General features: G+C 45.5%; 4 protein-coding genes across 6 annotated transcripts; 2 read left to right on the forward strand and 2 right to left on the reverse strand.

Moving 5' to 3' along the window:
• The first annotated feature begins 9,160 nt into the window (after positions 1 to 9,160).
• On the forward strand, positions 9,161 to 13,024 carry LOC136540001 (ABSCISIC ACID-INSENSITIVE 5-like protein 3). 2 transcript variants are annotated; one of them, XM_066531990.1, is made up of 4 exons: positions 9,502 to 9,516; positions 9,633 to 10,225; positions 10,333 to 10,404; positions 12,542 to 13,024. In XM_066531990.1, the coding sequence occupies exons 2-4, from the start codon at positions 9,650 to 9,652 to the stop codon at positions 12,620 to 12,622; spliced, it is 729 nt and encodes a 242-aa protein (XP_066388087.1). In that variant the 5' UTR covers positions 9,502 to 9,516; positions 9,633 to 9,649; the 3' UTR covers positions 12,623 to 13,024. The 2 variants fall into 2 exon arrangements, with proteins under 2 accessions (XP_066388086.1, XP_066388087.1); XM_066531989.1 differs by having other exon boundaries at positions 9,161 to 10,225.
• A 103-nt stretch (positions 13,025 to 13,127) lies between these two features.
• LOC136532219 (uncharacterized) lies at positions 13,128 to 16,531 on the reverse strand. 2 transcript variants are annotated; one of them, XM_066524824.1, is made up of 9 exons: positions 16,250 to 16,531; positions 15,105 to 15,280; positions 14,926 to 15,030; positions 14,743 to 14,799; positions 14,575 to 14,655; positions 14,015 to 14,049; positions 13,817 to 13,906; positions 13,564 to 13,720; positions 13,128 to 13,445 (listed from the first exon to the last, which is right to left on the reverse strand). In XM_066524824.1, exons 1-9 carry the CDS (start codon positions 16,383 to 16,385, stop codon positions 13,320 to 13,322), a joined length of 963 nt encoding a protein of 320 aa, XP_066380921.1. In that variant the 5' UTR covers positions 16,386 to 16,531; the 3' UTR covers positions 13,128 to 13,319. The 2 variants fall into 2 exon arrangements, with proteins under 2 accessions (XP_066380921.1, XP_066380929.1); XM_066524832.1 differs by lacking the exon at positions 16,250 to 16,531 and adding an exon at positions 15,722 to 16,237.
• A 113-nt stretch (positions 16,532 to 16,644) lies between these two features.
• LOC136532233 (14 kDa zinc-binding protein-like) lies at positions 16,645 to 18,986 on the reverse strand. Its single transcript, XM_066524840.1, has 5 exons — positions 18,825 to 18,986; positions 18,205 to 18,262; positions 17,227 to 17,316; positions 16,998 to 17,115; positions 16,645 to 16,900 (listed from the first exon to the last, which is right to left on the reverse strand). Exons 1-5 carry the CDS (start codon positions 18,878 to 18,880, stop codon positions 16,833 to 16,835), a joined length of 390 nt encoding a protein of 129 aa, XP_066380937.1. The 5' UTR covers positions 18,881 to 18,986; the 3' UTR covers positions 16,645 to 16,832.
• Positions 18,987 to 20,712: 1,726 nt separating this feature from the next.
• On the forward strand, positions 20,713 to 21,914 carry LOC136532245 (uncharacterized). Its single transcript, XM_066524848.1, has 2 exons — positions 20,713 to 20,783; positions 21,249 to 21,914. Exon 2 carries the CDS (start codon positions 21,266 to 21,268, stop codon positions 21,614 to 21,616), a length of 351 nt encoding a protein of 116 aa, XP_066380945.1. The 5' UTR covers positions 20,713 to 20,783; positions 21,249 to 21,265; the 3' UTR covers positions 21,617 to 21,914.
• Positions 21,915 to 22,872: the final 958 nt, after the last annotated feature.

The following is a 22,872-nucleotide window of genomic DNA, read 5'->3' on the forward strand; positions in this document are numbered from 1 at the left end:
CTCTCCCCCTTTTATAGGGAGGTGAGAAGAGTGTTTTTATTATTTCCCTTGTTGGGGCTTCTATTTACAAAAGAGCCTCTAAGGGCTATAAATCGGCCATAAATATTATCAACCAAGCCCCTAGGCTATATAATTGGACACTAAACATAGCTAATGGGTTCCTAAACATATAATACACCCCCAACAGTAGCCCCCAAGCTATTTGGTTTTGATCAGATGTACAAACCCAATAGCTGAATACAACTAAGTGTGGCCCAATTATAACTCAGCCCCCCCGACTGTGAGGATCACCGTTTGCAACTCGTACATGTGTGCCTCACTAAAAACTTCATCCCAAAAATCCTATGGGAAAACTTGTCTATATAGAGATCTTCAAGAGATGCTTTTATCTTCAGCGAAACTCTGCTCGAACCTTGGAGACTTTGCCTCTGGTAGCTTGCTCCTTTGCCTAGCCTTGAATCCCTGGTGGCTTCTCTGTGTAACTAAGCCTTCATCGAAGCAACCAATGCAGTCGATGTAGGCAACGTGGTTGTAGACAATCATGACATGTCTTCAAGCTTTCACTCATGGGCAGTAGGCAAGTCTTGCGTCATTAGAAGAATTGATTGTCCAATGCACTCCACACTAGCCCTCTTGCTGGTACTTGTGAGAAATTCTTTTCGCGTGCTTGATGAACTAGACGACGTAGGCGTGGTTGTTGCCACAGATGTCATATATGGTGACACCCACTCTAATTCACGGCAAAGGCAAATGATGTAGTAGTCGATGTAGGCGAGGTAGTTGTAGACAATCATGACATGTCTTCAAGCTTTTGCTCATGGGCGCCAAGCAAGTCTTGCATCTTCTGATGGATCGCTTGTCCAATGCGCTCCTCGCTAGCCCCTCTTGGCTAGTGTTTGTGAGAAGTTCTTTCTTGTACTTAAAGTAGATGACATAGGCGTGGTTGTTGTCATAGATGGCGATCCCTCCCCCGCTCCAATTGATGGCAAAGGCCATTGATGTTGTTGATGTAAGCGATGTAGTTGTAGACGACCACGACACATCTTCAAGCTTTCACTCACGGGCGCCAGGCAAGTCTTGTGTCTTTCTATGCTCCTTGCCAGTCCCTCTTGGATGGAGCTTGTGAGAAATTCTTTGGTGTGGTTGGAGTAGACGACGTAGGTGTGGTTGTTGTCACCATTGGCGACCCTAAAAGGTACTAAATGGCTAGAGAAGGGTTGAATAGCCTATAAAAATTCTCTACAAATTCACTAAAGCAAATGGTTAGGAACCTAAATGGCAAAATACAATTTTGTCTAGCTCTACAAGGGTTGCAAGCCACCTATACCATAATTCTAGTTCTTTATAATCTCTAAGCACACCAACAAGGCTAAGTTGCTATTCTACTCTAGTTGAGCTCACCACCAAGCTAAACAACTAACTACACAACTAGCAAGTTACCTCTACTCAAGCTACAAGTATGAAACAAAGTAATGCAAGAGAGAGGTAAGGTGATTATACTGTCTATGGCAAGAGTCAATCAATCACAATATGAATACCAAATGAATATCGAGCGATATCCAATGAGACAAGGGACACACAATTTTTCTCTCGAGGTTCACGTGCTTGCTAGCACGCTAATCCCCATTGTGTCGACTACACACTTGGTGGTTTGGTGGCTAATAGGTGTTTCACAAACCTAGCCCAACACTTGGGCACCGCAAGAACCTACCTACAAGTGAGGGTAACTCAATGACATGAGCAATTTACTAGAGTATCTTTTGGCTCTTCACTGGGAGAAGGTCAAGAATCCACACAAATCATCAGGAGATGGCCATGAACAATCACCAACTCATGCTAATGCTCCTACACTGCTCCAAACCGTCTAGGTGGCGACAACCACCAAGAGTAACAAGAAAACCACAGCCACAATGATCTCCAAGTGCCACTAGATGCAATCACTCAAGCAAATGCACTTTGGATCACTCCCAATCTCACTATGATGATGAATCAATGGAGGATATGAGTGGGAGGTGTTTTCTTAAGCTCACAAGGATGTATCACTGATGAAAATATAGAAGAGAGTGAGGTAGAACCGGCTCAAGTCTATTTATAGAGCCTCCTTGGCTCAAATAGCCATTAGGCACTCATAGACATCACCAGGCACACTGACCGGACTCTGTCTAGAGTCCGATTGGTAGGTCCGGTCCACTGATGCTATCCATGTGTCCCGCCTTTGAATCTCGCACGTTAGATCTCAACGGTCACTTAACCAGACGCATTTCAAATCCTTGGACCAGACCTAGACCCTAGGGCCCGATCGCTTCATGGACATAGGGTCCAAACAATTCTAGAAAGGTTCTCACGTGCATTTTTATAACTGGACCGAGTCTAGTCCTAATGATCGGACGCATGCCAGGGTCTGGTCCTCACCAATGTTCATGCCTACGCGCTAAGAAGATATGACCAGACTCACCTACGTCAGGTTCGATCGCTCCAAGACTCTAGGGTCCGATCTCAACAAAAATTGCACCGAGAGCTCCCAGACCCCTCAGACTGGGTCCAGCCACCTTGACCGGACTCAGCTCTAGGGTCTAGTCCCTCTCCGCCTGCCACGTCGCCTCAACACCCATACTTGAGCACACCTAGAATCCCACGTGCGGGTCCAGTCGCATCAAGACGCTGGGTTTGGTCCTAACTGTTCTCCCTCAGCCTAGGGTTAGGGCTCCAGACTGGACTCACCCTATCAGGGTCCGGTCCTACCATAGCCAGGGTCCGGTCCTAGACAATCTCTTCCTTTTCTTTTTCTATCTCTTCAACCACTTCATCATTGCTTCCAAGTTACTAACCACAAAGTGTATAACCCATGTGCATGTGTGTTAGCATTTTTCAAGGGTTAAATGTTAGTACACTAGGTCCTAATGCATATGCATGAATCACTTCACCTAGTGGCACTCGATAACCGCTTAGCCAAGATTTTCCCCTCTTAATAGTATGGCTATCGATCCTAAATGCACTCACACCCTCTATGGTGTCTTGAGTGACAAAACAAAAGCCTATTTGATACCTTTGCTGATGAGTACAAGCCCGATCTTCCGAGAGGTAGCCGATAAGTTCAATTGTGTGGAGATCTCGACGTTGGCAATCCGGCTTCAAATCAGACGCGATTCGAACCCTACAACCGTTATACCACTGCACCGTTAGTTATCAACCAAGCACAACTTGATTGACCTCGCTAAGAAGGCTTTTCCTACAAGCGAATCGAAGAGCACAAGCAAGAAGGTAAAACACGTAATCTGATATTGCAAATATGAATGACGCAAATATCAATAGAGGGTTCAAGAACTCAGTTCCAAAGGACTAATCGACACAGTGGAGGAGATCAAGAACGGGGGCCCTGGATCACTGTAAAAGGATTTGTCACCACAGTTACAATGAACGATTCAGTTTCTCGATGGAAAACTAAACTCTAAACAAAACCCAATTGTGTAGCAGCGGCGGCGGCTGTGTTTATAGTCTAAGATTCGACCTAGGGTTGGGGACGGCTAGGGGTTGGGCGCCCACAACTTGGGCTTAAGGCCCAACACGATACATGGCCAAGTTGGCCCAAATAGGTGACGCAGCACCTTGCCGTGGTCACACAGAATGATCCACAGACCTTCTGGAGCTGGGACCAGATCCAAAACGACGGCGTCGTCGTCCCCTTTCCAACGCATCCAAGAATGGCCCGTTTCAATGTCGTATGAGAAAGTTATGACCGAAACAGTGACGACGTGTCTGCTGAATCCGAGGGTGACGTGGCAGCTGAGTTGGGAACGAATTGCAACTTGGGGAAGACCATGGTGTCAGTATGTCCAGTGTGGCGATGTCCTCATCATCCTCCCCTTCTTGAATTGGAGTCGTCCTCAACTACATCTTGGCGATGTCCTCATCATCCCCTCCTTCTAGAATTGGAGTCGTCCTCGACTCCATCCCATCATCAGCGAACTCCTGCAAAAGGTTAGTGACAGCAGGCAATGCACCAGACATAAAAGGTTGACAAAACATAGTATAACATGGTGCATCAAGATTATCACATAACTCAGCAGTAGCAGAAGTTGTAGCAAGAAAAGCACCTCCTTTTAACTTAATCCCATTATCTTTAACAATGTCTACTGGAGGTTTATTTTTAATCTCATTAGCATGTTTAATAATATCCGTAGGAGACAAAGGCAGCAATGTAATTTTCTTGTCCTTATGTATGATAGTGTATGTATTAGTTCTATCATGGTGTAAAGCATCATTATCAAATTCCCATGGTCGACCTAACAAAATGGAACAAGCTTGCATAGGAACAACATCAAAATCAGCAGTATCATGATAAGAGCCTGTGAAAAAGCTAATGCGTGCTGATTTAGTTACCTTAGTCTTACCACTATTATTGAACCATTGAAGTTTATATGGATACGAATGTTGTTGTGTGGTCAAGCCAAGCTTGTCAACCAAATCTGAACTCACCAAGTTGTTGCAACTCCCGCTATCAATGATAGTGAGAACACGACAACCCTGCACAATGAGATACATGTGGAACAAATTGTGGTGTTGGATCTTCATCTCTTCTTCATGTCCCACACGTGTACTCAACACACGCTACACAAGAAGGCTAGGGTAGTCCGCGGCAGCAGCCACGGAGTCAATGGTGATGGCCTCCTTGTCTTGATCGCCCTCGGTGGGATCTGCATCAATGTTAGCAGCAAGGGCTAAATCATCTTCAACATCACTAGCACTTACATATCCATCCTCAGTAGCAATGAAAGCACGACGACTGGGGCACTCCTTCATGACATGTCCCATGCCTTTGCATCGGTGGCAAATGATTTTAGAGCTGGACGAGGAGGAGCTAGTAGAAGCACCCGGAGTTCCACCTTTCTTCAGCTGTGGAAACTGCACATTAGACAATTTACTTACCCCGGAAGGAAATGGAGGTGTAGATGGCTGTGGTGCAATAGGAAGCTTGGGCGTCTCCGGCTCGGAACGCTGCTAAAAATTCCTCCCATTGGTAGACCTGAAAGGCTGGTGTTGTTTGCGTCCCTGTACTTCTCGTTTTGCCTTAATAGCAAGATGATATAATTGGGAAAAATTACGCCATTCTTTGTAATCAAGTATGTTCTGTATATCATGGTTTAAACCACCAAAAAATCTAGCACTAGCATCATCATCATCTTCATTTATACCACAACGTGCTAAACCAATAAGCAATTCTTGATAGTATGCTTCTACTCCTTTATCACCTTGTTTTAAAGTTTGTAGTTTCAAACGTAAATCACGTTGGTAATAAGGAGGAACAAAACAAGATTTCATACGTTGCTTTAAAACATTCCAAGTTTGAGGCACAGCAGCAGCATTATTGGCATTGCAAAGATCACTCCACCAGAACAAAGCAAAATTAGTAAACTCACTAGTAGCAAGTCTAACTCTATGCTCCGGAGGAACATTATGAGAATCAAATTTTTGTTGAATAGCAAGCTCCCAATCTAAATATGCCTCTGGATCAACATTACCAGCAAAAGGAGGTAGACTAAATTTAATTTTAGCAAAAGGATCATTATTACCATGATTATTACCTCCCATATCACGAAGATTGAAGTTGAGGCGGCGACGGGCACCACCGTCAGCATACGCATCTTCATCACCAAAAGCATCCGCATCTTCATCATCAGCACGATAAGGCGGAGGGCGTTGCTCAAGCTGTTCAATGCGGGTGACCAGATTGTTCACGTTGCGCGTCAACTCGGTCATAAGATTGCGTTGTTCAGTCATGAACGTTGCAAGCTCGCCCTTGGACACGCGCTCATTGAAGTCCGTTGGAGTTCCTGCCATGGTTAGAAGATAGAAAAAGACAACACCAAAGTATTATCCCTATCAACTAAAAAGAAACAAGTGGTGGTGGTGGTGATGGTGGTGAAAGTGGAATGCAAAATCACAAGCGGCTTACCACCGTCTTGCCTGTATTCTTACCAACACCAAACAGGAGCAAAACCAAAGTGGCGAAGCAATCTGTTGTGGAGCGTGGGTAACAGTTGCAAGATGAAACTGTGCTGACAGAAGAATATGTGGAGCTATGGGTAGGCACACAATATGACAGCAAGGATTAGCAATTAACGAATGCAGATTAATGATTGTTCAATCCGGATCCAAAGTACAAATCACAGGTGTTGGCTAAGACGTGTCGAGACGTAGCGCAACAAGGTAAAAACAAAGGACGATCGAAAGAACTCACAGAACAAGCAAATAGCCCGGATTTCTCCTTTTTCCTAAATTTTTTTCCAGATTTTTCCAAAAGGCACTAGTAGGAAACAAACTTTTTTATTTTTTTCACTATTTTTTTATACTTTTCTCTAAACAAGGATCACAAAAGATGCAACCACAAAAATTGGCACCTACAACTGAGGTGGGATGTGGTCTACAGAAATTCAGCACGTTCTCTAAAAAGCGTGCAAAAACTTTGACAATTTTTTTCTTTATTTTCCCGAATTTTTTTGGCAATTTTGACGAAACCAAACAGGGCGAAGCCAAGTTTGGGTCGGCCCCAAATGGTGTCAAGAAGCTGCTGAAAAAATTTCAGATTTTTTGGATAAATGAGCGAAAAGTTATGCCTGTTTTACCGAAGGTATCTCAAGGTATGTTGTCCGGGAGGCACAACACGGCGGCAGTTAGGGCAAAGCGTCCCGAAACTATGACTAACAGCAGTAGGTATTCGCCTGATGAGGTAAGGAGGGCTGCGATGCAGGCAAAATAAGAGCGGCTGGCAACCTATCTAGGGTTTGTGCGGCGGCAAGAAGTGACACAAGACGGCTAGCGGGGCAAGTCGAGTAATGTGGTGGCTTCGACTTGTTGTTTGGGAACGGTGGATGGGATAGCGGCGGAAAACAAAAATCACAGCAACGGGCGATTGAACTACGACCACGAACACAATCCTAAACCAGCAACAAGACTCGACCACGGACACAAACTCAACAACACGAATCTGAAACAAAATTACAAAGGCACAAAGGGCGATAGGACAGCGGAAATTGAAATATTTTTGGGCTTTTTGTGGACTCTAGGTAATGAACAAATATGAATCTAAGGCAAACGAGATTATACCTCGCGGTAAACCTGAAATCTCTGATACCAATTGATGAGTACAGGCCCGATCTTCCGAGAGGTAGCCGATAAGTTCGATTTTGTGGAGATCTCAACGTTGGCGATCCGGCTTCAAATCAGACGCGATTCAAACCCTGCAACCGTTACACCACTGCTCCGTTGGTTATCAACCAAGCACAACTTGATTGACCTCGCCAAGAAGGCTTTTCCTGCAAGCGAATCGAAGAGCACAAGCAAGAAGGTAAAACACGCAATCTGATATTGCAAATATGAATGACGCGAATATCAATAGAGGGTTCAAGAACTCGGTTCCAAAGGACTAATCGACACAGTGGAGGAGATCAAGAACGGAGGCCCTGGATCACTGTAAAAGGATTTGTCACCACAGTTACAATGAACGATTCAGTTTCTCGATGGAAAACTAAACTCTAAACAAAACCCAATTGTGTAGCAGCGGCGGCGGCTGTGTTTATAGTCTAAGACTCGACCTAGGGTTGGGGACGGCCAGGGGTTGGGCGCCCACAACTTGGGCTTAAGGCCCAACACGATACATGGCCAAGTTGGCCCAAATAGGTGACGCAGCACCTTGCCGTGGTCACACAGAATGATCCACAGACCTTCTGGAGCTGGGACCAGATCCAAAACGACAACGTCGTCGTCCCCTTCCAACGCATCCAAGAACGGCCCGTTTCGATGTCGTATGAGAAAGTTATGACCGAAACAGTGACGACGTGTCTGCTGAATCCGAGGGTGACGTGGCAGCTGAGTTGAGAACGAATTGCAACTTGGGGAAGACCATGGTGTCGGTATGTCCAGTGTGGCGATGTCCTCATCATTTGCCTTGATCAACACTTGGTTTTTATTTTTCTCTTTCTTCTTTTCCATGTTGGAGCACATGATCTTCACTTTTGGTCACCTCCATCACCATGACCATCATCTAGCTCCACCACTTATTGGTGTGTACCACCCTATCTTGCATAACACTTATGACAAAGGTTAGTACTTAGGTTTCTTCAATTAGCCAAAACCAAACTAGGGCTTTTAGACCCCCTTGCTCCAAATTGACGGCGAAGGTGAAACTAAAGACGTTGATGGTGAACCCCCCCCCCTCCCCCCCGAATTGATAGTGAAGGCGAAGACGCCGATGCTGGTCCTCCCGCTCTAAGTTGAGGGCGAAGTTGATGGTGGAGCCCTTTGCTAAAGCATTGACAAGGGTGTAGTCGATCATACCAAAATCGAAGCCCTTTGCCAAAAAGTTGACGAAAGCATATTCTAAGACGCCAAAGTCGGTGGCAAAGCCTAGTGCCAAAATGTTGGCGAAGGCGGTGTCGACGATGCCAGAGTTGATGGCGGAGCCCCTTGTCGATATGTTGGTGAAGTCATTGTCAATCATGTTGGAATCATTGTCGAAACCCCTCGCCAAAATGTAGGCGAAGGCAAAGTCGATGACGCCGAAGTCGATGGCAAAGCCCCTTGCTGCAACGCTGACGAAGGCGTAGTCGATGGTGAAGCACCTCGCCGAAGGTTAGCAAAGGCATAGTTGGTGATGTCAAAGTCGGTGGCTAAGCTCCTTGTCAAAACATTGGCGAAGGCATAGTCGATGGCACCGCAATCGATAGCGGAGCCCCTCCCTGAAATGTTAGCATAGGCGATGTCGATGTCACCAAAATTGAATGGCGAAATTAAAGAACAAAGTTTGGAAAACATAGATTCATATTTTGATACTCTTTTATAAATATTGATACTCTTCTTTTATAAACTTATTAGTAAATATGACTGATTACTGCGATTCTTGTAAAAGCCAGCGAATCTGGAGCTGGTTAAAGAATCATCACACATTTCCTTTCCTCCCTGCTCCCTCCCTACAACAAGATTTGTGTCCGTACATCCAAACGAAGGCACTGGTCAAGTGGGGCCCCACACGGTGACTGGTCACTGTTCCGCAGTTAACTTATAAACCAAATACAAGTGAATAGTGTGCCTGTCCTCGCCCTGCTGAAAGGCAGACCCACTTTTCAGTACCCTTTCAGTTTTCACATATTCTTTCCCTCTCTCTCTCTCTCTCCTGCTTTCAGTTCTCCTCACTCCCCCTCTACACGAGTCTCAGCTCAGCTCCTCACACCGTCACACGCACCACCACCTCACCCTTTTTGGATTCTTCTTCCCAGGCATCGCCTGTCTGCCCCCATTGTGGAATCCAAAATTCTTGCCCCCCTCTGCTAGTCCGCTTCTTCCACCTGCCTCTCCGACTAGGGAAAGGAGCAAGCAGGAGCAGCAAGCCAGCTAGGCAGAGCTATCAGCTATAGCCATCAGCAGCTGCGCCCACGCCCGCCTCCCGCTTCTCCTCCTCCAGTCCTGGCCTCCCTCCCTCTGCGATTTGTTTGTATATATGCCTGCGCGCCTCCCTCCCAGGTTCTTGCCATGCGCCGTCGTCTAGGATTCCTGCCATCGCCCTCTCTTCTTGCTTCCATCTTTGTCAAGATGACAAGCGCGTGCTGACCGCGCGCGCGTGTGATGGTCGCATGCAGGAGTAGGTAGTCGGTGAATGGGAGCCGAGGCAATGTCGTCCCACGGCAGCAGGGTCGGTGGCGGCGGCGGGGCCCTGTCGCGTCAGGGCTCGGTGTGCAGCCTCACGTTCACCGAGGTGGAGGGCCAGCTGCACGGCGTCAACCTGGACGACCTCCTCCGCTCGGGCAGGAAGACGGCAGACGAGGTGTGGCGGGACATCCAGGGCGCCGCGGTGGCCTGCCCGCGGGCCCAGATGACGCTGGAGGACTTCCTGTCCCGCGGCGGCGGCCCGCCCGCCGACGCCGCCGCCGACACGGACACGGGCTTCGGCGCCCGCGGCTGGGCGCAGCAGCTGTACCAGCCGGCCCCGGCCCCGGCGGCGCAGCTGGAGCTGGGCCGCCACCACCCCGCAGTCGGGCGCCCCGTGCCGCGGCCGCTCGCCGCGGGCGCCGGGCCGGTGCTGGACGCGCTGTACCACGACGGCCAGGAGGGCGGCGCCGGGGCGAAGCGTGCCGCCGGCGAGGGCGGCGTGGCGGAGAGGTGCAATGAGCGGCGCAAGAAGCGGATGATCAAGAACCGGGAGTCGGCGGCGAGGTCGCGCGCGCGGAAGCAGGTGGCGTGCCAACCCCAATCCCCCCACTGCATTAGAATATTAGATGAAATGAAATGGGCACGTACTTATAAACTTGTGGTGTTCTGATTCATTGAATTGAAACGCAGGCGTATACGAACGAGCTGGAGAACAAGATATCGCAGCTGGAGGAGGAGAACGAGCGGCTCCGGAGGCACAAGGTATGGCACCGATGCACAAATCAAACCATGCGCCCCCATCGAATCCAGTACAGAATTTAAATTTGAGACGAATATAGCTTCAGTGCCATTGCATGCTTCTAGGTCGAAATTTGCATTTGAAGCGCTCGTAGGAACAACTTGTGGTAGCACTCCAAGTGGACATGGTCAATTCTTGGTTTATGGAGTAAACTAGAGCGCGCAAGCACGGAGCCTAGGGGCCTGTTCACTTGTGGTTTATCAGCTAAATCTACAGTATTTTTTTCTCACAATAAAACAGCTTCAGCCGGTTTTAATACCAGCCAAACAGACCCTAAATTATAAACCTAATGCTCCATGACTCACCAAAATCCGCCATCCGTGTGTATTAGGGTTAAGCTGGTATTATCGTGGTGACACGCTTTGATCCATATCCATTTGGTTTCACATTTGTCTCAAGTTCATCCAAATAAATAGCATCAGCATGTAACGCCACCTTGTGTGTTTCCCCTTGCTGTTGCGCTGAGAAATGACGGCTGCTAAGAAATGTGTAATACACGACAAGAAAACCCTTTTGTTTCTCTTGCTTGGCATCGAGCCATCATGGCCGAAACGGTCGCAGCAGCTTGGTATGGTTACGCTAGTGACGATCGAGATATGGCGTCGGGCCAATCATTGGTCGCGTAACCGTAGCTGCTTCGCGTTACACTTTCTCCTTTGGAGCCGGCGCGCAGCGGCACAGGGGGTCTTCGTGTTGCGACGTGCCAAGTACTGCACATTTTACCGCTGTCCACGCGTGATTGGCTCTGCTGCTGTGAGTGGTTTCAGTACATGACGTCCCACGAATCCTGATTGATGGCCGCCCTGGACCACAAATTTGTGTCCAATCAGCCCGTCCCAGGCGAGCCTTTTCTGCGCATCTTCAGATCTTCTCGTACGGGGAAAATTCTCTCCTCTCCTCTCCTTAAAAACTCGCTTTTCCATCCTGTTTTGAGAATTGGGGAAAAAAAAGAGGGAAAGTGAACCATAGATATTCTAAAATGATCATTCGCTTGGCCATCTGCAAATGTCAGCGTTGGATGGTCGACCATTCCTATCCATCTTTCGGCCATCGACCAGTGTTTCTTATGCAGCAGCCAAGCCAACCAATGCATAGGCGGAGCAAGTGGGCATTGGACTGACAATATAAGCCGCCTTATCATCCATGGTACAATATTTTTTTCTCTCAACAAATCAACCATACAAATCAACACCAGCGGCTTATAGACCGGCCAAACAGAGCCATCACTGCCAATGACATCGTGGTCGTTGACGATCATCTGTTGCTGTCCCACTTCCTGTTATAGAACAGTTTTATTATGCAACTGCCAATGCCTTATGTCTGCTCATTGAACAGACACAAGGCATCAGTTTGTACTCCCCGGCAGCAATACTACTTTTTGCCCATTGGATTGGATTCAGCTTGATGTGAAAATATTACCGCTAGTGCCAGTACATAATGCCATCTTCACATCTATCTCGAACCGCGTTTCAATGCTTTTCTTTGCCGGGTTTCATAGTATTCTTATGCTCCTTTCTATGCCCAGTGTCATGCAATCTGAAGACAGTATGTATAACCCTGCAAGTGACAATCTCTCCGAAAGGTGAGATCTGTATCCTACCCTGCACTTTGGGGGTGGGACACCGTGACATAATTGTCTAGAGAAATCACAAGATGACCAAACCAAACAGGCATTCATGAACAGATAACCTCTATGTTGGCTCTACTCTATGTTGGTATACTGGCATAGCAATGCTCAAGAACGGGTGTGGCTGGCCTAGAAATAGAGTGCTCACTTTTCTCACAGCTGCTGCAAATTGACTCTGACTGCTGTCTTTGAGGAGCACCGTGCTTCACTTCACAAAACCAACTTGAGAGATTTTTTTCTCGCAAAGCGGTACGCTGGAGACATTCTTTATACACATGCAGCGCGATCGAAATTGCATGCCTTTCCGTGCTCAGGAACTGTATTCTTTTTTACTTCTCAGGGAACGATGAGCTCACATAGACATTTGCTCTTTTGAGATCTGGATTTCGTCCCATACTTCGATGGCATATATGTATAGATATACTCCATTGGAATTGTAAACTGATACGGTAACTGTTTTGTGCTTGCTGCAGGCACCGGAGCCGGTAGTGCAGTATGAGCCGCAACAGGAGCTGAAGAATCGGCTCCGGCGGGCTAACTCGGCCAACTTCTAATCATGTTAAATAGTAGTAGCAAGCTGTCCTGGCACTGGCCCCTGTTCGCTTGGCTTATAAGCCGTACTTTTTCAGTCAACGAACAATATTTTTCTCTCACAACAAATCAGCCAACAGTATTTTCAGTCATTTCTTATCAGCCAAACAAACAGGGCATAGGTTGTTCAAGTTGTAACTGCCCTTCGGCCTATTGGGAATACTCATCTAGTTTGTAAGAACTCTTCTATGCAGTCTCCAACTTGCAGAATGGATTAGCTACTGTTGCAAACCATTGTACTCCTACCATGCTTTTGTTGCGCCAATCTTGCTTCCAACTGAACTTGCAACAGTGCTGTATGGTTTCCCAAGAGCAAAAGAATGTGGGTTCCATCTATATTTCAGCTGTTCTACTAATATTTTTTGTATTCAACTCTTCCCCCCCCCCCCCCCCCCCCCCCCCCTCCAAAAGGGCAAGCAAACGAATTTCGGGATATCCTAAAGAGAAGTTTTGTTCAAAACTGAAGCATGACTCTGTAAACTGGTCTGTTCTGTATTTAACAACAACTGGGTTAACCCGCTTCTCTTATAATCTATACTTTTCAGCTTCTTTTTTCAGCCGGAACAGTATTTTTCTCTCACAACAAAACAAATCAGCCGGAACAATGTTTTGGCTTGTTTTTTCAGCAAAGCGAACGGGGCCATCTCTAATTGGTATACATCAAGTGCTGTCACTGTCAGCGTCCTCTTCCTCAGGGAGTATCAAGCGGAGGTCCTCGTTATCTCTGTAGACTTGAACCAAAGCTGCAGCCTTGTATGCAAGGAAACCCATCATCCCTGGAAGAACCTGCATAAAGAGAGCTAGTCTTTCAGGAAATGTTTGCAGAAGAATATATTCTAGAGGGTATATCTGGCAATCTGCCAATTAAATGAGATCTAGTACAGTAGCAGAGTGGTGCTCTCACCTCAAAACTGAAAAAGCTATTTTGGAAGTGATCTGATAAAGCTGACAATCCAAAAATCACGGCAGGAATCACAAGCCTCGGGGATGAAAGAGCTACTCCTGCACCACCCAATGTCTTCTCTATTGTATTCTTCAAATCTTCACTTGTAATGCCAATTCTAGCATTTCCATAAATAGGCATAATTATTTAAACAACCAGAATGCGAGTAACCGAATGATAGGATACAGACTGCAGGTGGAATCTTGAAACCTACTTCTTCACTTTCTTCCTAAGAAAAACTTCTGGAATATCTTCCTTTGATAGGTTATCGGCATGTCGATACAGAAGTTGAAGATACAAGCAACTGTTCAGCAGAAGAGCAACAAGTTTCAGAATACTTGAAGCACTTGTTAAAACTTCAGCAGACATCATCATGAGTAAAAATCTCCTAAGCTGCGAAGGGCTTGCTTACCTGAAACCAACCCCAAAAGCATAACTGACAGCAGTCTGTTCAATAAGATGATTAATGATTTAGTTACAGTAGTTACTCACATGTAGGCACACTTAAATTATTTTATGTTCATTAACATCAAATCATTTCAAAGTAAAAGCAGAGCTGATGGTCTTAGCTAGGTGTCTGGATGTCCAATTAATGATGAGACCATTAATAAATCATTCGAGAAAGAGCACTTCATACAAGAAAAAAATTACACACATCAAGTTGTACGTTTGGTGCATCCCCTTATATTGGCTCGAGTCCATGCTTCAAAAACTAACACAAATATGATGCAAGGTCCAGAATGCATAAATGACAAACTATGGGCAATTGCCCATACAACCCAGTTCAGGCACAGCCAGTTATGCAGAAAGCCAGAAACATATTAGGTAATGCATTTTATTATCAATAAAAACGAGCTGTTGTTTTGGGGGTAAACATCAGTTGGCTTCAAGAGTTCTAAATTAGACACGGAAACATTTAATTATGATATAGAGTTAGTTTACTTGTTTCTTTCTTTTGATATGAGGATGTACCTCGAGAGAGAAAACCAGGAGACAGTATAAACTACATGCTGCTCCAATTCCTGTGGTCAAGAGCAGCAATTCATCCTTGAGCTGCAAGGTATCAATAGATGAACATGTAATTACTCTTTTAAGCAATGCATAGAAAATGAAAAATAGAACACTGGAAAGGAATAATACTGCTTCATATTTCAAAAGATTCAGCTCCTTCCTTTTGTCGCTCTCATTCTGCCTATCCTGTCATCATTTGCAAAATCATTCCCAATTCTCCATCAGCTATTGTTTTTTTTTTATGAAATCCATCAGCTATTGTTGCAATAGCATACTCACAATCCTAAACAATGAACAGCAAGGATGTCACACCTTCGCAGAAAGCCTCTTGCTTAAAGGAGGGCTGCTGTCACCGGACACCCAATCTCTGGTTGCTGCTAGTCTCAACATTCCGTCGTCCACAGCATCTTCCCGCACCTATATCCCAATTAGGTCGGTTAATATCTGTTATTGAAGCCGAAAACACAGACATCGTGATTGGCAGAACTCACGTCTTCAGGCTGAGCAACATCTACAGCACTCCCTTTGCCCGTGGTCGCCTCAGCTGCATCAACATTGGCGCCATTCCTCCTCCAGACCATGTCAGAGATCTTGGTGACGAAATCGCCATGCAGTTGCCTCTCCTCAAGGAACATGCGCAGGACCTCCTCCCCAATACTGTCCCCAGCTGTTAGCAGCAGGTTAAATAATCAATACCAACCAAAAAAACACGAAAGTTCTACTGATCATCTAAGCGCTCGGCATTCGATACTCAGTGGTGGACCCAGCCCGAGAAAGGATGTAGAGCGAAATTAGACAACAAAATTTTGGCTACAAACAACAACATGAAAATCAGAGTACACGAGCTGCTACTGCTATCCTCTACTGCTTTTATGTCTTATGATGACAGGATAGGCAGAATGAGAGCGACAAAAGGAAGGAGCTGGCCAAAGCTCTAGCATGCACAAGATCGACAAAGGCAAGCTAACACATTAGGCAATGACATTAAAATATCCAAACCTGCTATTCAAGCTACATTGTACCGGTAAACAAAACTAAATTGTACTGTACCAACCAAAAAAGGAGCAGTATACTACTGCTTGAGCCTCAAGCTGATGAAAACTGCTACCTTAACCCTCGAGCTGATGAAAACTACTATCTTCGGAGCTGCCCAACTGCAACTGTTACTGCTGTTGACCCTAAAAGAACAACCGAGCTCGAGTTGTTTTTGCCGCTGCTGAGCTGCAAAAGAGGAACGCAAATACTGCCGCTGCGCTGCGGGCGCTGTCGGTGGCCGGTGAGGACTGAGGAGCCGCAGCTTGCCGGCTCCCGCTGCACGGCGCCTGCTGGGCACGCGCAGCAACCTGAAGGAGAGCGTTGGGGGCTTGGGGCGGAGGGCCGGAGATGGAGCCGAAGCTCGGAGGGGTCGGATGGAAGCACGGAAGTTGAAAGATGGACCAGAGGGGGGGGCGGTGCGCCGGCGCGGTGAGGTCGAGCCGCAGCCGTCGAGCGTGCTCGGAGCGCCGCCACCGACTATGGATGTGCGATGGTGTGCTGATGTGTGCTGGTTGCCCTGGCATTCGACACCTCCGGCGACGAGAGGTAGGAGCACATCCAAAACGGATGAGATTATGAAGCAAAAGGTGGGTGAAAATACCTTGGGCTTGGAGGGAGGAGTATCGGAGAGCCGAGGTCCGCGGGAGGGGCCTGCGAGCGAGGGCGGGACCGAGTGGAGGGAGCAACCCGCGAGCGGGGAGGCGGCGGCAGCGGAGGCCGGGGAGCCCCATGGCCATGGCGGTTTCAAGCTATCAGAACTGCGGTTTCAAGCTTATCAGGATTCAGGACGAAAAGCGAGCGAGGCAAGGCTGTGACTGGCCACGGCCGTCCTGGCAGCTCGCCACAAATCCAACTCCGGAAGCCCGCACAAAACCGCAAAATATCTTCCCTAACGGCCGGGTCTCAATACTATCCAGCTTTTGTTTTCTAGCCCGGCCCAGTAGACAAGGAACTCTTTATCACACTCGATAATTCCAGATAGTAGACACAACCCAGTAGACAAGGAACTTGTTTTATAGCAAGTACAAGTTTCTTGTGTTCATAAATCACAGCAGCATGCTTCCGGTAATTCCACAAATATAGCACAAGGTCAGCGCACTAGCTTTTATGGAAATTACAGGAATTATTCTAGAGAAATGGAGAAGCAATCCTTGCCATGAAGACTGATCAATCACAAGATATTATTAGCCCGGAGGCCAGTTCATTTGCCTGCCTCCGAGGAGATGAACGTGGATGTGGTAAACAGATTGACCTGCAATCGAAGAAACCCACAGGTGGTTAGTACGGAACAGAAGTTGCCAAACAAGGGCCAGAGAGTGGTTTAAGGGCATTCAGTCAGTTGCACATACATCCACTTGGGCCGTCGTTGATGACAACGCGATAGCCATCTTCAAGTCCTTCCTGCTTTGCAACAACCTTGGCAACATAGAGGAGGTAGCCAAGTATCTCTACGTGCCTCTCTTCAGCCTATGAAGTGGGAAAATAGGCCAAGATGAAATGTATTTCTTTTGGCTTTTGAGGATTACAGATTTTAGACAATTATACAGTACAGTGTAAGTGATGAGCAGTAAACTCTACCTTTGACAGGCCAGTTAGTCCATCCTTGACTTTGGGGATGATGAGGATGTGCGTTGGAGCTTGAGGGTTTATGTCCCTGAAAGCCAGTACCTGGAACCAAAACATCTGATTGATGCACTTCAGAGATTACGAATACTCATAATCTGTAGCAGAAGAAGAACCACATATTGGGCTGAAGGTTTAGCCATTCACACAGCAGTAAACAGCAGAATTCAACCAAGCACCCAGTTCACTCAGAACCTTGCAATTTAGAAATCTATTGCACAGTAGCCATTGACAACATAGAAACTCAGATCCCTATACTCCTGTAACAAGATAATTGACAAGAACAGCTACTCAGTAAAAGACCAGGTTCCTTGTTCTCATTTAAATAAACTAATTTTGTATAGAAGTGATAAAGCTTAAAAAGAATATGCAGATCTGATAATTACAGTTTTCGTTTACATAATATGCTTTCTACTTTGAAATGGTAAAAGTTCACTAATTTCGGAAGCAGCTTAAATACTAAACAAGACAATGAGACATTGAGCCTTATAAGTTCTAAGCAGCAAGGCTCAGTCAGTCACCCAGTTTTTTGTTTCACTAACAAAATGTAATAATCATAATTATCTAAAGATGCGCACATCATCACATAGTCCACCTAATAATAGAATATTCTTACTGCATCCTGAAACAAGTTTTAAGGGGTTACTTGGCATACACATAACACATAGGTACTAACATTTTTCCAGCATATCAATTCAACATATGGTCACCAACAGCATTTGACCACTTATTGAGAACAACCCTCTCACAATTTCCCGCATCATAATTTCACATGCTTATCAGTTATCACTTATCAGGAAATTAATTTTCATAGTACCATGTCCTAAACATAAAGCACATAATGGAATAATTGCAGGCAAAGCAACCAACGGATCATCTAATAAAATGTTTTTTTCAACCTAATTGAATATAGAGGAAAACACTACACAATACCTTCTCGTCCTCGTAAGCCACAGTAGAAGGTATTTCCTTTTTGATGATCTTGTCAAATCTGCAGATGCAACAAACATCAGGAACTAATACACTTGCCCGAAGTCTTTCATATGCAATGTGCACAATGCAGGTACTTGAACTTTTTTTTTTTTGTCATTTTCAACCCCAAACTTGCTATTGCCAAACAACTTATCTCAATGATTACAAGCACCATATCTCAGTATTCATTAAGCTCAGACGGTTTCTTTGTGCATCGCGTTAGTTAGTATGAGCTGACCAATTCAGCAGCCCAAATTTCCCATAGAGAAACTACTGGTCTCAAATGCTTGGAAGCATAATCTATCATAATCCATTATTATATCCACTATAAAGCAGGATTATAAAGTAGGATCTAGACCTAACCTAAGCAATCCCCACTTACGCGGAGGCCCCCCGAGTTACTAAAGACTGGGGAACCAAATCCCGATCTGACGTTCGGGATTACCAGATCAACAATCTCCCAAGTCTCAGGTTCCAAATGATAGATGGGGCGGTTACCACCGAACTGTACTGCTAAGGTCTCTACTACAAATCAGTGGGTCTTGCAACAGAAGGAGCGGGGATAGGGGCAGGGTGCTTACATGGTTGGGCTGTCGTTGGGCACGGCGGCGAGCGCCGCCTCCTTCTCCGAGGACATGGTGAGAGATCGATCGCCTCCCCGAGCACACAATTGGTCGCCGCCGGCACCGGAAGTGTTCCGTGGATAATAAACGATAAAAAATCCTCCGAAGAAACCCTCGCTTTCTCTGTCTAAGTTACCAGTTTACCCTCTCAACTCTCAAGGTGAGGCCGTGAGGTACAGAGCTGTGCTTCGTGCCCTTTGGCATTTTCGTCATTTTTTTTTTGTCAAGCCATGGTTTACGGCTTTACGCTTACCTGGGGAAAAAAAACTGCACCTAAACCGATGCATGAAAATTCAGACCAAGATATGAATGGTTACAATGATATACTCCGTACAATGCAATCATCTATGTACATTTATAATTTGAGTTTGAACAAAAACTTATGCAAAAAGAAAAAATCAGCATTTAAATAGGGATGCAGTACATAATATGTAATTATTTGTGTTGTTTTCTCTTCTTTTTTCTCTTTACTATGCAATACTTTGATTGAAATTCTTCATGTATCATCTTAGGAACCACCGTGTTTGGTAACACAATAATAATATTAATATACTCCTCGTATGCATCTTACTTACTAATATGTCTTTGGTTTCTTTCTTCTTTTGTCATGGAGAGTTTATTTAAAATTCATATGCGAGCTTTTATGTTTTTTATGGGTTTTCTATACAGTATTTTTAAAGTAACGACTACATAAATTAGCATGCTTTTCCTACATCGGTTGAATAAGAACGGTTTAGAATCTAGCAATACAACAACAATCATATAACCTGTCAAAAGCAACAAGCATATAAAATCTCAAGGAAAATTTACAGAGCAAACACCAGAAAAATAGAAGATGTAATTTGACCATGACAAAGTACTACCGAAGATTAGAAGAAGTAATTTTTCTCATCTAGTTCAATTTTTCGTAGTGAGCGTTGTTAAGCGACGCACCAGTACTAAATTAGGTGTTGCACCGGATAACAATGGTCATCCATCATCACCTCATTTGCAGCTAAGCAATTTGGAGTTAGGAATTTTTGTTATTCTGGAGTCAGAAGGATCTTTGAATATGTGGTCAATTATGCCTTTTCGCATGGATTTGCAAAGGGTCAATGGAAAATGAAAGCCGCCATGAAGTTGGCCAACAAGTCATGCCTACCGGGATTAGTTGTCCTTCCATAGTTCCATGCATTTCTTGTCTTGCATGTCAATAGTAAGAATTTAGGAGCCAAATAAAGAATGTTGGTGTTGATGCTAAACCATCTGTGTACAAGGTTATCATAGACCATCTGGTATCTATGAGAGTTTTTTCATCAGACTCTACTAAGGCTCTGCGAAGAAACGGCTTCCTACTGGTGCATAAAAATAAGATTCTCTAAAAACTAATTAAGGACATTTTAAGAGAATAAACCTTTTTAAAAGTTTATTTTGTTTAATAGGATCGAAGCGGATTGAAGGGGGTTAAGTCCCCTACAAATTAATTCCTCTCGGTATCCTTTGACGCTCTCTAATCCATTGTTAGATATGGGATTAATTAATCAAACAAGGTCTAAAATGGGATCTTACAACAATGATGCCTACAGCGATACAAGTACAATTCATATGCTTAAGCATCCGACACCATTGCAAATGTCATGGTGATGTCTTCTCTGAGGATTCGAACACGTTTCTACGGTGCTCGCCGCAAATGTCATCCCATCAGCTTACACTGCATGACATAGAGTATGCATTCAGCTGCGGCAACCTGTTCGCTTGAAGCCGGCTTATCAGCTACAATCTTCAGTATTTTTCTCTCACAACAAAACAGCTTCAGCCGCTTTATCAGCCGACTTTAATATCAGCTAGAATTTCGAGTTCAGCAACCAGAGCCTCCTCGTTCGGACTCCCTTCATCCGTGGTGTGCTCCTGCTGGACGCCTGAAACTGCTGGCCTAAGGTACGAACCCGATCAATAACCATTTGCTATATTATTTATTCCAGAGCCATGAGAAAGAATCTGGGAGCAGAGCTCGTTTGCTATCTCCCCTGTTCTTTGGTATCTATGGATCAGCCAATTTTGCTACCGTCGTCTTGGCAGCAATAGAAAATCAGGTTTGGTCTGAGGAACTGAGCTAGTTCATTATCTCATCACTCTTTATTCCTCGTAAACTAATAATTAGAACTAATATAACCAGTAGGATCATTTCATCAACTTTGAAAAATCGGTTCATAATGCACCACCTCATGTGTAGAATAAATGGATTTCTCAAACCGCAATTTCTACGTGTCATTAGCAGCTGTGAAGTAGCCCTCGTCTCGCTTCGATTTGATGCACGAGCGGGGGTTGCGTGCAACACGCGCTGCCTACACGTGATTTCGGCTGAAACTTTTTTGCTCGCGCGCCATGGATTTCCATGGGCAGGGTCCGGCGAGACGGAGATGGACGGCGGCGACGGCAGCCCGGTGATGACGGACAGCGAGCGGCGGGCCTACCGGTACGGGCACCGGGCGTCGCCCAGGCTGCCGGGCATGCGCAAGTCGTGGTCCAACGACTCGCTCGCCGGCTACGGCGGCTACGGCGGGGGCGGCAGGGCCTCGTGCGTGTGCGCGCCCACCACGCACCCGGGCTCCTTCCGCTGCAAGCACCACCGCCACGCCTCCAACCTCGGCGCCGCCGCCACGGCGCAGGTCATTGATGAGGCCCCCGCGGCCGACGCCGACGCGAAGCACAACGAGCAAGAGGGCCAGGAAACGGCGCCCGCCGCCGATCAGGCAGACAAGTCGTCTTGAGGTGAAGTAGGTGAAGGCGACTCCTGCGCCCGCGGGTGCGTTGCACGTTTGGCGTCGCGCGCTTCCACGGCGATTCCTCCGTGCGCTGACATCTTCCTCCGTCATTTCGACATTTCCAGAGTTGGTGCGTGCGAGGATCCTTTTGTTGTACTTTTCCCACTTCCTTGTGTTGCACAAAATAATGAAGTGCTGTAGCACGGCAAATTACGTGTAAAATACGTAAAATAGACCTTTTCCTCGCCATTTTCCAAATAAAACGTTTGGTGCAAATTACGTGTAAGAGAGAGAGTTGACTGGGATCCTTTTGGCCAGGCACCTGATCGTCCTAAAAAAAACATGTATACTCATAAATTTAGTGTACTGGTTACATTTCCGCTTGCAGATATTTCAAAAGAGAATGAACTATTTTCTTAGTTTTTCCATTTGATCTATCATCCTTTATATTTTATTTGTGTTTTCTTGAGTTGTACTTCCACCATTCTAAACTGTAAGTCAATCCATTTTTCTATGTATACATCATTCGCTACGCGCTTAGAGATATATTATGTCTAGATACATTATTAAAAGCTATGCATTTAGAATAGCCAAAACAACTTGCAATCTAAAATGGTGCGAGTATATATTATTATCTAAAATGTGAATAGGAGTTCATTGCTTCAATAAGAAAATATTTTCTTTTAAAATTTCTGAAAATATTAGCTATAGACGTTTTAGGTCTAGGTACGTCGTTTTGGGTTTAAGTATGGCGCCGTCAGTCCGGTCTAGTCTAGGGGGGAAATCGGTATAGTCTAGAGCGAAAAAAAAACGAGATACTAAGACATCATTAGGTAGGGCTCCAACTTCTCCTAAGGGGCACCGACACTAGCTCCTCATGTGGAGTAGCTTCTCTAGTAGAGTTGGCATCTCCAAGAGTATCCTAATTTTTTCCTAAAAAGTCCATATTTTTCAACTCCTAAAAATATATTAGGAGAAAAAAAGAAGGCCATCTCCAATAGTTTTAAATAATTCACTCCTAAAATATAGAAGATAATTTCACATCTGGAATCCTATATACTACTTCTAAATTATTTTAACCAATTTTATATATTCTTTATCCCTTATACATTTGCATCTGGAACCCTTTCATACTTTTTCTTTTTCCGTCTTTCCACCTTTAATTGGCCGAAGAATACATGTGTATCCGCGCCATCGCGACTCCATGCAAAGTTACGTGCGACGGGAGAGGATTTCCATGTGCGTAAATTTTAGGAGGAAGG

Source organism: Miscanthus floridulus, chromosome 2 (genome assembly GCF_019320115.1).
Source record: "Miscanthus floridulus cultivar M001 chromosome 2, ASM1932011v1, whole genome shotgun sequence".
Lineage (NCBI taxonomy): Eukaryota > Viridiplantae > Streptophyta > Magnoliopsida > Poales > Poaceae > Miscanthus > Miscanthus floridulus.

Bases quoted from the DNA above. Each gene is read 5' to 3' on its own strand.
- LOC136540001 (XM_066531989.1), top strand. From the start codon at position 9,650: ATGGGAGCCGAGGCAATGTCGTCCCACGGCAGCAGGGTCGGTGGCGGC. The intron at 10,226-10,332 runs GTGGCGTGCCAA...ATTGAAACGCAG, and splicing joins GGTCGCGCGCGCGGAAGCAG to GCGTATACGAACGAGCTGGA. The intron at 10,405-12,541 runs GTATGGCACCGA...TGCTTGCTGCAG, and splicing joins AGCGGCTCCGGAGGCACAAG to GCACCGGAGCCGGTAGTGCA.
- LOC136532219 (XM_066524824.1), bottom strand. From the start codon at position 16,385: ATGGCCATGGGGCTCCCCGGCCTCCGCTGCCGCCGCCTCCCCGCTCGC. The intron at 13,721-13,816 runs GTAGGTTTCAAG...TGGAAATGCTAG, and splicing joins CTTAGGAAGAAAGTGAAGAA to AATTGGCATTACAAGTGAAG. The intron at 13,446-13,563 runs GTGAGAGCACCA...CTCTTTATGCAG, and splicing joins ATAGCTTTTTCAGTTTTGAG to GTTCTTCCAGGGATGATGGG.
- LOC136532233 (XM_066524840.1), bottom strand. From the start codon at position 18,880: ATGTCCTCGGAGAAGGAGGCGGCGCTCGCCGCCGTGCCCAACGACAGC. The intron at 17,317-18,204 runs GTATTGTGTAGT...TTTTGGTTCCAG, and splicing joins TGGCTTACGAGGACGAGAAG to GTACTGGCTTTCAGGGACAT. The intron at 17,116-17,226 runs GTAGAGTTTACT...CCCACTTCATAG, and splicing joins GACTAACTGGCCTGTCAAAG to GCTGAAGAGAGGCACGTAGA.
- LOC136532245 (XM_066524848.1), top strand. From the start codon at position 21,266: ATGGACGGCGGCGACGGCAGCCCGGTGATGACGGACAGCGAGCGGCGG.